Source organism: Branchiostoma lanceolatum, chromosome 19, assembly GCF_035083965.1.
Source record: "Branchiostoma lanceolatum isolate klBraLanc5 chromosome 19, klBraLanc5.hap2, whole genome shotgun sequence".
Lineage (NCBI taxonomy): Eukaryota > Metazoa > Chordata > Leptocardii > Amphioxiformes > Branchiostomatidae > Branchiostoma > Branchiostoma lanceolatum.
In genome coordinates this window covers 14,206,577-14,218,220 of record NC_089740.1, presented here as the reverse complement: position 1 = coordinate 14,218,220, position 11,644 = coordinate 14,206,577, and the positions used below count along the sequence as shown (strand labels likewise).

At 42.3% G+C, this 11,644-nt stretch overlaps 2 protein-coding genes across 3 annotated transcripts; both read right to left on the bottom strand.

The window, feature by feature from the left end:
- Positions 1-217: 217 nt before the first annotated feature.
- On the bottom strand, positions 218-3,141 carry LOC136425490 (uncharacterized). Its single transcript, XM_066414368.1, has 2 exons — positions 2,747-3,141; positions 218-408 (listed from the first exon to the last, which is right to left on the bottom strand). The coding sequence occupies exons 1-2, from the start codon at positions 3,105-3,107 to the stop codon at positions 236-238; spliced, it is 534 nt and encodes a 177-aa protein (XP_066270465.1). The 5' UTR covers positions 3,108-3,141; the 3' UTR covers positions 218-235.
- Positions 3,142-3,188: 47 nt separating this feature from the next.
- On the bottom strand, positions 3,189-11,413 carry LOC136425581 (uncharacterized). 2 transcript variants are annotated; one of them, XM_066414499.1, is made up of 9 exons: positions 11,341-11,413; positions 9,903-10,080; positions 7,119-8,070; positions 6,454-6,690; positions 5,431-5,575; positions 5,140-5,309; positions 4,715-4,815; positions 3,902-4,057; positions 3,189-3,316 (listed from the first exon to the last, which is right to left on the bottom strand). In XM_066414499.1, the coding sequence occupies exons 2-9, from the start codon at positions 9,997-9,999 to the stop codon at positions 3,201-3,203; spliced, it is 1,974 nt and encodes a 657-aa protein (XP_066270596.1). In that variant the 5' UTR covers positions 10,000-10,080; positions 11,341-11,413; the 3' UTR covers positions 3,189-3,200. The 2 variants fall into 2 exon arrangements, with proteins under 2 accessions (XP_066270596.1, XP_066270597.1); XM_066414500.1 differs by lacking the exon at positions 11,341-11,413 and adding an exon at positions 11,044-11,334.
- Positions 11,414-11,644: the final 231 nt, after the last annotated feature.

Sequence of the window (11,644 nt, the reverse complement as noted above, 5' to 3'; positions counted from 1 at the left end):
TCCGCAGACAACGGAACAACGGCGCGCCGCCGGTATACTCCTAGCTCTGCGCCAGTATACTCATTTTTTTCAAAGTTAGGGTGTTTCTTCCCTATTTTCCTGGATCATTTGGCTAAAATTCATAAAAATATGCAGATTTTTGGGCCGAGCGGTGTCACTTTTCCAGTCGGCATTGTCTGTAAAAACTTGTGAGTACAACAACATACATCTGACAGACTACATAAGGTTTGTAGAATCATGGCTTACTGGCACACTGGCAATGATGGCGATGCAGACGGCATGGCGGCGGGTTCTGGAGCCGCGAACACGACAGGCGACTGCAGCACACAGCGTGGCGATGGGAGCACTGTCCACGCACACCAACCGCCGGCGAGCAGCGATCGTGGGGGTTCCCATGGGCATCCGTGGCTAAAAGGGAGGTAAAAACTTGCAAATTCAAGTTTTTGTGGGCGTCTGTGTATAGCAGGGAGGTAGAAGAATGTTTTTTTACTTTGTACACATTCATTTCATGCATATTTTTTTTTTTCAATTTTTCAAATTTTTTTCTATTGCATTTCACAAAATGAACAACACATAATAGAAAACAAGAGAAAAACAAAGTACAGTACATGCAGTCTTGACAAAAAGCTACTTCACACACAAATATTATGCATTAAGATCTACATAGTAAAGAGATTACAACATATGAACAAAAGGAAGAACATGGTAGTTTTTGCACACTTTTGAAGAATATTTTTCTTATTGTAAATCACTTTAATATAGCGGTAGGAAAATATAGCGGTTCGGGCAGCGCTCGTGAGTGCGACTCGCACACAACATGTATGCGACCAGTTTTTTGAGAATGCGACTAGATTTAAAATCACGGTCGCACGGTGCGACAATCAAAAATTAAGACCTGCGCCAGGATAATGCCTGAAGAACTAAGCGGTAAGCCGAAAATATAGGTATTCCAATGCTACCGCGAATATCGTCCGTGAATTTTCTATCATGTTCCCACACCCGCGGTACAAAAACTATCCGTTCCTAGTGGCAAATTACCCATAGAAATAAAGGATATAAGTTTCTCTCCTTTGTGGTGTATTTGTTTGATTTGTAAAATGTTTCAAACGCCAAAACTTTGTCGATGAAAGTGAGCGCTCGTCGGACGCTCGCTGTTTTCAATGGCGGCCATGATGTTTATGAAAAATAGACCGCAGCAGAATGAAAGGCTTGTTTACTGCGGTCATATTTATACCTGTTCAAGAGATGATTTTTACGATCAAAAATTGATGAATGAATTCAAGTGGAGTTTTATTTAAAAAAATATCAAATTTTCCTTTTGTCACCGGTATCATTTCAAAGCTCATTACCTGTCCGTTGTTATGGTGCTACATGTACTTTCATTCTGCTGCTGTCTATACTGCACAGCGGCGAATCACAAAGCTTTCCCCATGCGGTCGGCCTGTCATTGGATGGCGGCGCCGCTCGGTCCTGACGCGCGTTACGCGTTTCCAAGGAACCGAAGATATTTGACTGGGTCGGCACAAACAGATCATTTTTGATACTATTGAGCAAGAATTTTAAGGATATCAAAGTATTTTGGATTATTTGTAGACAGAGGGTGAGGGTAAAAAGAAAAGAAATGCCTGTAAAAATGTTAAACTTGATGCCAGCAGTGAAGTTTCAAATTATGGAATATGACTTTGTTTTGGTCATGAACCCAATAGATAAGTTCTAGAGTCATCTATTTATTTATCATTCAAGGTTATGTGAATCATTACCTGCCTTGTTCCAAGTAAAAAATACCATTGTGTATTTTTCAACTTGTTGAACTTGAGGCACCGTGGCCCCCGGATAGGGGCCAGCCGGGGAACCTATGCCGAATTTTTCTAAAAATCCATCGTACTAGTATCAGTATGTAGTAAGGTATTGAATGAATTGAATTGCCAATTGTTCTGCACCATCAATGTAGGCTTTTATCTTTTATGATCTATTCAAATACTTTATTCCCGGTTGTTAACATTGATTAATAGGAGTATTATTTGGTATAGCCAAGACTTTTGCTTGTTCTTCCAACTTTTTGTAGTGGTGCTCCTAGATTTTTGCTGGTGCTCCTAACTTTTTGGAGTTAGGAGCACAGTGCTCCTAGGCCTAAAAGTTAGTCTGGAGCCCTGGGTTCGGGAAAAATGAAGTAGGTCACGGCACTTAATTTTAACGGTGGGAACAAAACTTACTGTTTCAAATATTGGTGATCATATATTAGCGATGATGAAATCTTAGCTGTTGACTAGTTTTATAGTGACCGTTAAATCAGCTAAAATTAAGTTACAGTGAACAAATGAAGAATCACAGTACTTTTAACATTCATTTCATGCAGATTTGACAATAAGCTACTTCACACACAAATATTATGCATTAAGATCTAAGTAGTAAAGAGATCACAACATATGAACAAAAGGAAGAACATGGTAGTTTTTGCACATTCATTTTGTGAGGATTGCCCAAAAGACAGGAACTGTACCTAAACCGCTGTACCTGAACCTGAAAATTATCTATTTACACAGACAGACCCAAAATAACTAAAACAGACTGACGGGTTCACATAACTGGGCAAGGACGCCGGCAGCATTTGCGGTCTTCAAACGCTCTGATGCAATTTTCAGTGTATGCAGGACTGGTTTGCAGGTCTGATGCACATAATCATACACATGGAAGATGCAAATAGGTAAGAGTAATGCATTAATCAGTATAGCATCATACAACTGACCTGTGTCACAGGGTGGTTGGTCCTCACAGGGTGTGTCCGCCTGTGGGCACGCTTCCGGGTCGTCACAGGTCAGGTCGTGACCTTCCTGCTCGCAGGGCTCTGACGGCGGCGGGTCAAGCCGCGGGGAACTCTGGAAACGACACGACGGGAGGTGTCGGAACGCATGGCCGTGCCCTCCCGCGCCGTTGTTGTTGAACGGTCTACGGTGTACCAAACACGATGGAGAGTGCACGTGAGGCCGGGTGGGTGCGTGAGGGTTTGGGGACGTATGACACCCGGGTCTGGACGTCTGGAACTGGCAGGACGGGCGATGTACGCGAGGTTGGATCGGCCGCGGGCTGTGGTGGTGGAAGTGCGGCATTCGCTGAGAGGATCCGGGAACTTGGGGCCGTGGTGATGCTGTAAAAGTAGAGAAAAAAAATGTAAAATACACACACTTATAACAAGCTATTAGCTAGCAGGGCGTCCACGTGTCTTCTGAAAGCCCTACACTAAAATAACTAAGCTGGGTGTGGTAGTGGAAGTGCGGCATTCGCTGAGAGGATCCGGGAACTTGGGGCCGTGGTGATGCTGTAAATGTAGAAAAAAAAATATATAAAAAATACACACTTCAAACAAGCTATTAGCTAGCAGGGTGTCCACGTGTCTTCTGAAAGCCCTACACTAAAATAACTAAGCTGGGTGTGGTAGTGGAAGTGCGGCATTTGCTGAGAGGATCTGGGAACTTGGGGCCGCGGCGATGCTGTAAGAGAAAAAAAAATGTAAAAGAAACATACTTCAAACAAGCTATTAGCTAGCAGGGCGTCCACATGTCTTCTGAAAGCCCTACACTAAAATAACTAAGCTGGGTGTGGTGGTAGAAGTGCGGCATTTGCTGAGAGGATCTGGAAACTTGGGGCCGCGGCGATGCTGTAAGAGAAAAAAAAAATGTAAAAGAAACATACTTCAAACAAGCTATTAGCTAGAAGGGTGTCCATGCGTCTTCTGAAAGCCCTACACTAAAATAACTAAGCTGGCTGTGGTGGTGGAAGTGGAACTGCCCTGAGGAAAGTAACAGACAGTCAACAAAACCTCGGCTGAATAAATCACTTGGTTGTGTACAAAAAGCCTTTTTATTCTGTATAAAACCATGTTCTCAAACACCGCGGTTCGTACCGTGCTGTCGGTGGGTCGTCCCGCGGGTGTTGTTGGCGCACGCCTCACGGTGGTGGGGGTGTGAACTGGAGGATGCTGGGACGTCACTCAGACCAAGGATAAAGTTTCGGTCCCGCACGTGAGACGTGGGGGGGTTACGGGGGCTGGCTGCTGCCTCTGTCGGGGAAGAAACAAAATATATTCATATACTCTATAATTCATGTATCTGTATCTTTTTTTGTCAGTATAACTGCCATTCGGCGTAACACACCAGCTTCACAGGCATGTGGCGCGGCAGCAGCTGGTTATATTAGTATTATCACATGGCCAGATGGCGTCGACCAATCAGAAGCCTCCATTGCCAACAATAAGTGGTCTGTTATGAGGCCATAACACACCACTTATTGACGTCATGTCATAACACAACCGTTGCATTTTGTACAGGGGGTATCTTTTTGATGAATCTTTTTACACTACCTGTTACACCTACCTTTGCACATCTAACTGCAGTCATTCTTTACAGCTATTTAGTGAGGATGCTCCTACAGTACTTGACGACAACAAGTTCCATTCTACTGTCATAATGGTTCTAGGAAAATATACATTTTTGAACACATCAATCCTTGGTTGATACTTAAAGGCATGACCATTTGTTGTCCTTTTCTGAGCTCGTATTGGATACTCATACTGTATATTCATCTAAAGTACATCCAGTAGGTAGTACAATAAGAAATAGCCATAAGAGTTATCCATTTTTTGGGGGTTCGGTAGTAATTTGTTACATTGGGTTTGAATTCAATCTAACTAGAAATAACTTATTTCTGTAACACCAACCTTCATCTGATCCAGTCAGGTCCACAACTATAGGCGTGTTCTGGTCACTGTTGCCATGGTGATGACCTTTGCTCTCTTCCCCTCTATGCCTTTGGCTACTCCTACATGGTGGAAAAATGAACTTTAAGTTTCACAACTACATGAAGAGGAATTGGAAGTGAAATTCAGAATGTGTAGAATCTAACCACTGGTAGAAAGCAAGGGCCTCTGAGAGGCAGCTAGATTGTAAACTGCAGTTCAAAAGAAAGCTGCTAGGGAGCCGGCTTATTCCTCGGATATGCCAAAACCTACTTAGGAATTACACTACAGTCAAAAATCATGAAATCATTTTGTATTCCTGGGAGCTAAGCACACATTAGTCATAATCAATGTCCATAGCTGAGGAGAAGCAACAAGCAAACAAACAAACAAACAAACAAACAAACCTTCCATGAGGACGTGGCTCAGAGACAATCTCGATCTCGCTGTCATCCGAGGTCAGGTCAATGGCCTCTGGACTCCGGGTCCTGTCGTTGGTCTTCCTCTGGGGGTGAGAGGTCAACATGGGGTCAGGGGTCAGGACATCCACAGAGAGGTCAGCCTCCACATCTGCCTCCTACAGAAAGGAGAAAAAACACATTTTTGAGGAATTTTCAGAATATGCAAAAATACATCAATGTCATTATAGAAGGTCGTTCTTTATTGTTTAGAGTCTATTGTCTATTATGGGTACTTACATGATTAGGAATGGGGCTGAGAAGGTCGTTGTTGCGCCACCCCACAGTGATGCTGTTCTCGTGGGGTCGGGAGTCACCGGAGTCATCGATGCTCACAACGTCCAGGTCTGAACTGGCTGAGGAGCCGGGGCTTAACGGTGCAAACCTGGAAAAGAAATTAATGATTTTAATTTTTGTGAATTGCTAATGTTTTATTATATTATTTTCTAATGACTCTCAGTCTGTCTAAAACGTTTCCCCACTGTCTCAGGCAACAGGCATACATATAGCAGGATATTGAAGACATGAGAAAGCCTATTCAGGACCTCTCTTGGACCTTTGACCTAACTTCCTGTCATCAAGTATCAGTGATGAAGTTAAGAAGAAATAACTGCTTAAGCAATAAGCCAAAATAAAAATGAATCAATACAATATGTACTACACTTTATATAGAAGTATTTCTCTCCTACAGGATAGTAACATTTAAGAAATTTAAGATATATTAAAAAAACCTGGAGAATATCAGGGGAGACAGTTTGTTGCATATCAAATTAATTTCAAAAGTCTGTAGCAAAATGTATATTTCCAATTTGCTAAACACACGTCACACACAGCCATTAAAGATCACTGATCCAAAAGTTAAATGATCCAAAGATGAAAGTGTATTGCCATTTAGTATTCTTCCTATCATATTAAGATAAGATTAGAAGCAACATGCTACAGTAGAAGAACAATATACACTCAGAATCAGATATACGTCTCTGACAGTCAAAGAAAACAAAATATTGCTGTGTTAGCCTGAGTGTCCTCCTGTTTCATTTCCAGGCTCTACCTTCACCAAACAGTCTGAGATCGCTGCCTTTCAAATCGTCTGGAATAAATGTATTCGTCCAGAAATCATCAGACTGTTTGCTGGAGGTAGAGCCTGGAACTGAAACAGGATGACACTCAGGCTATTGCTGTGTCCCTACAGGGTACTAAAACAACATTACAAAATAAAGATATGATAAAGATTCTAAACAAGACCTAGAATGGATGTCTTACCTGGCACAGTTTTCCTCCCTATTGGGAGAAGCCCACACAGGCAGCACTCTCACACTATCCTGCGCCCCCTCGGTCTGGAATGGTACGTCCCAGCTCTCCCAGGTCTCCTCCCCCTCCCCTCCCCAGTCCGACGTCTCCCAGACCGGGCTCCTATGGCCGGTTTCCCCCGCGGCGCCGCCTCGAGGGCTGCCCTCCGACAGCGCACACGTCTGCCACTGCTCGGCTGCATGTTCTAACCTGATAGGGCAATACAACGTAAGATATTATCAGGACTGAAAATCAGGAAAATTATCAAATCAACTTTGAACAGAATCTTTGTCTACCAATTTTATGTATTGCAATACCAACATGTAACTTATGTGTTAGCTATAAGGAGCATAGAAAAATTGTATATAATTTATGTGTACTCACTGTACTGCATATGTGTCTTTTTTTAAATTTTCTTAAGACACTCCAACAAAAAAGATATTCTAATCACACTTTTGTGCCTTAATGTAGATTTTAAAAATCAGTTCCTTGAACCGCTTTTAGCTACATGTATACATGTACAAATACTTAGTGTTATATGTATGCCGTGTTGCAGTTTAAAAGTTATGTAAACTTCAAACAATAGACTATTCAATATTTCCTCCTTGATAATTATAATAAAACAGCCAACTCCATACCGTTGAGACAAAGTGACTGAATCACTGCTGGTTGACTCTTCCTGGGAACAGCCCCCCTCCGCCTTCACCACTACTGGACGGTCCCCTGCCCCCTCTCCCTCCCCCACGTCATGAAACGGATGGTCCAGCCTCTCCTCTGCCACCTGCCAGAACCCTCGCCCCGCTGCATTCTGGGAGGACTCCATTTTCACCCTGATGCCGGAAGCGTGCACACCGCTTTCCCGTTCCCCTGGCGAAACACGCTCCCCGTGACGACTCGCTCCGTACAAGAGATCCCGGAATTCGACAACGTTCCTTTCCCGTGGTCCCCCTACGGGACTAAATGCGTGGTTCTGTCCATACACATTGTTGTTTTCTCTCTGAAGCCTGGATGTGATTTCTTCTCGTTCTTCTCTGCTCAACTCGTGACTGTTCCCCAAATTTGACCTCCCGACCCCCTGCCCTTCCTCCCTTCTCTCTTGTTTTGCTCGTACCACCATGTCCAACGCCTTACAAGTTTTCTCTCTGGTCTCTACACTTCTGTTGAAGCTGTTTCTCCCTGCACCACGTGGGCCAAAGCTGTTTAGAGTCCTGCTATGGTTGAAAGAGCTTCTTTCCAAGTCAGTATTGCCGTCACTATGATTCTCCACAGAGTTTGAGGGTCTGTGACGCTCTGCATTGTTTTCTGACGAGAGGCGAACGTTGTTGACTGTTTGGTTCTCATTCTTACCCAGCTTTCCCAAGTCGCTTGTTTTGGAGTAGTCGAGAGGAGCAGGGTTTTTATTGCAGTCGTCCGATCCCGGCTTGGTTTGTTCCGTAGAGTCTCTGCCGTCGCCTGATTGGTCACTGCCTCCCGTTTCCATGGCATCGTCCGAGGTTGAGAAGTTTAAACATAATCGCTGTTCTTCGCAGGAGACAACGTCGATTTCTTCGTCTGTCGCCGAGTTCGATTCCTGGTCACCCATGACTAAATCTGTGAGGGGAATAACATACTACTAGTAAGATAAAGTTGATAAATGACATTTCCTATTACCAGGTAGAAGTGCTGCATACCTAAACTCCAGACCTAAACTGGACTTGTAAAAATGTTGCGGTTCAACTTCAAGTAAAAAATAAACCTAAACGTCAGGAACCAAGTGCAGACTTGCAAAAAAGTATATATCTCTCTTATATTCTCCTTTTTGTTCTAAACCATCTAAAACTTGAAAAATGACATATAGTCAAACCTGCCTAGGCGACCACCTTTTCAACGCGACCACCTGGCCATGGCGACCGCTTTTTCTCGGTCCCGAAAATCTTCCCCATAGGCACAAGCATTAAGCTGCCTGCCCAAGGCGACCACCCGTCCAACGCGACCGCGACCGCCACGAATTGGGACCGCACAGAGCACAATCCCTGCCCATGGCGGTCTCCTAATTTTCAAGCGTGTGGTGACATCAGATCATTTTGCTGTCGGATTTCACGGAAATGTTTTCAAGACTTTAAAGGACAAAAATAAGATAAAAAATATATGGAATAGCAATGTTATACCATCGATTCCTCCATGAAGTTTTTTAATAAAACGTTCCCCCTATAAACATTGTAAAGACAAATGTTTGTGATGTTGTTGTGCCTATCGTAATCTTATAGTTTAACGTGAACTCAGTTCCGTTTAAACTCAATTTTCAAAACGAATACGTAGTGCATGGCGTCAAAAAGTCAGATTTCACAGAAGTTACTATCTATTTCTTGTATTTTCAACAAAAATGTGTCTGTGTCTTGCTAAATTCCGCCGAAAAATGACTTCGCGGCGGGCAAAACATTAGGCGAGAAATGTTGTTCCTTGGTCCCGACGCCATCTTGGATTTCGGGCGGCCCGGATTTGGCGTACCGCTGACCTTTCTAAAACACGATGATTTTGTGTATGAACATTTACGAATACTCTAGTTATTGGTGAAAATCAAAATTCTTATTTTCTTTTTATTTCCATGAATCTCACAAACCTTTATTGGACGATGTGCGTTCTGCTGCACTGACTTACCCTTCGATGCGGTGGCACAGAGCTTCGCGGCGCGGCGCGACGAAATCACACCGTTAACGCGTTCTGTTTTCATCTTTAGTTGTCAGATCGAAAATTTTTTTACCCTTTCATCCAGCGGTCGGCGACCCAAAAAAGGCTGGGACCAGCAGGCGTTTTCTAGGGATCTGTCTTAGGCCTTAAAACTTCGATGATGTTCGTGTGTATGTGTACTATTCAATATAACGTGTGAATGCGGGAGGGCGCTGCGAGATCATCGAGGCAACCATCGTTTTGTAGTCAAAATTATGACGAAAATTTGTACACGATGTAGCGGTATACAATTATAACATCGATAATGGAAAATGTAATTTTTGTAGGATCTTTCTGTCAATGAGAATTGAACCTGGTGAGGGTCATGCTGTCTAAATTCACATAATTTTTCATCATTTACGTACTGTATTTGAAAACCTCGACCTGGAAACATGTGAGTGGAATCCTCTTCATGGCGACCACCTGTCCATCGCGACCGTTTTTGCTCGGTCCGCCGGGTGGTCGCCTTGGGCAGGTTTGACTGTATATTTACTTTATAATTATATGTTACTGTTAGAATCATTTGGTAATCTGAGAAAAAAAACAAAGCCAAATTATAAATAGATTTTCTCTTTCTAAGTGGTTCAAGGCAGAAACAAAATGGCATTTAATAAACTACATAAAAATAAAAGATTTAGGAACTCAAGTTCAAAGAGATCATAGAGATGTGAAGAAAAACAGCATCTTTAAAGTTGAGAGATTTCAGCGAGACTTACCGAGCGATCCGGCTCCTTTCTCCAGACTGGGCAAACTCTCCATATCCACCAGGTTTATACTGGCTTCATCTAAAGGGCTCTCTCTCATTCCATCCATCCCACTGATCAGGACAGGCTCTACACCCAGCAGCAGATGGGCGCCCCCTTACTTCACCTGGAGTACTGCAGCAAAATTTTCCTGCAATGTGAAAAAAACACTATCATTTATTTTGTCTGTGAATGTACTAGTACCAAACTGGTGTGTTATCGAATGAATGAATGAAAGACATTAATTTTACATTCATGCCTGGAAGGGCTAGGTACAGGTTGTGAATTGTATGATTTAATATTTAACAAACATGTACATGTATACAGAAGGTATAAACAACAATACAGGAGTTGAACAAACATAGCAGACAAGAGTGTTATACTAAGCTAACCGGGTGCAGTCAAAGTGCCTTAAGCCAGTTTTTTGGTTAAACGATTTTAGTAATTTTTACTGATTACTGTAATTTGTCATTTTTGTCTGCCTGTCACAGTAAAAAGCAATAGTTTTTGCTCAAAACTGTCAACCTTGATAAATGAACAAGAATGTGTTGTTTATTCATTGATATAAGGAAAGTAAACAAATATAAACAACATAAAGTATATGTATGTATGATTATTAATTCAGTCATATAATTCAAATATGTTAACGTTATACATCTATCACAGCGCTACGCAGTGCTCATCACGTATCTAATTTTCAAATAAACTATTGCCTTTTTGTACATCGTGATAAACGTCAAACTAAATACGTACGAACAACAATATTAAGCTTTTAAAGCCTTTAGTACAGGCATTCCCGCGACTACTTAGAATCGTATTGAAAGGTAACGAAGCGGTGACATACTTAAATATGGAAACTGTGATCATCACAGTGTTAGGAAGAGATATCCATGTTCTTATATTGCCTTTAAGACAGCTTCAATCTCAAAGAAAAGCCAAATTCGTGTCCAGAACGAGAGAAGAAGCTGAGCGGCACATCAAAGCAGCGCTGTCAGCCGCACAAAGACAGCCTGATTACACCAACAAATACACACGATTAGTCCAGAAAACCCCCACAAAAACAACACCGCTGGGACAATGGCGCTACTTAATGCTAACATCGGAACGTTCTTACCTTATCTGCGATCTCTGCTCTAAGTATTGGCGGAAATTCGAGGTTCTGAGTCTGAATTTTTGCTCGTCAGTTTTTGTGTACAAAGACTGAGTCAGCCAGCCGGAAGTGCGCCGAGGCTAACCTAAATACGACATGGCGACATCGCAGAAATTCGCTTCTCAAGCCTTAAAAACGGGAAAAGAAGACAAGCCTAACCCACAGAACTCTTCACTATAGACTTAACTCGAGTTTGCTATTGCGTTTGTACCACGATTTTGCTTTAGGGATGAGAAATTTGACCGAATTCGCAGAAAATACCTCTTTTTCTCTCGTGCCCAGCTGGTAATTGGATCGGCTGCATACATTTCTAAATTGGGGGCGTTGGAGTTTTAATATGAATTCATTAAGAGAAGGGATAGATTCATAAAAATAACACGTAATAATTTTTTCCAAGATCAATAGACATATTTTGATGGATGTTTGTGTGTATGTCACTTTGCTAATTTGACGCATTTGATGAATTTATGAAAATTGGTTCCCCTATAAAGATAGTGAATTATTCCTTACCCAGGATGCTCGATTCCTTTTATCAACTAAACGCATACGTACAGCAATAAATATA

Coding starts and splice junctions, on each gene's coding strand:
- LOC136425490 (XM_066414368.1), bottom strand. CDS start 3,107: ATGCCGCACTTCCACCACCACAGCCCGCGGCCGATCCAACCTCGCGTA. Junction 409..2,746: donor CCAACCACCCTGTGACACAG/GTCAGTTGTATG, acceptor CCTCCCTTTTAG/CCACGGATGCCCATGGGAAC.
- LOC136425581 (XM_066414499.1), bottom strand. CDS start 9,999: ATGGATGGAATGAGAGAGAGCCCTTTAGATGAAGCCAGTATAAACCTG. Junction 4,816..5,139: donor GAGCCACGTCCTCATGGAAG/GTTTGTTTGTTT, acceptor TCCACCATGTAG/GAGTAGCCAAAGGCATAGAG. Junction 3,317..3,901: donor GACGACCCACCGACAGCACG/GTACGAACCGCG, acceptor CTACATTTACAG/CATCACCACGGCCCCAAGTT.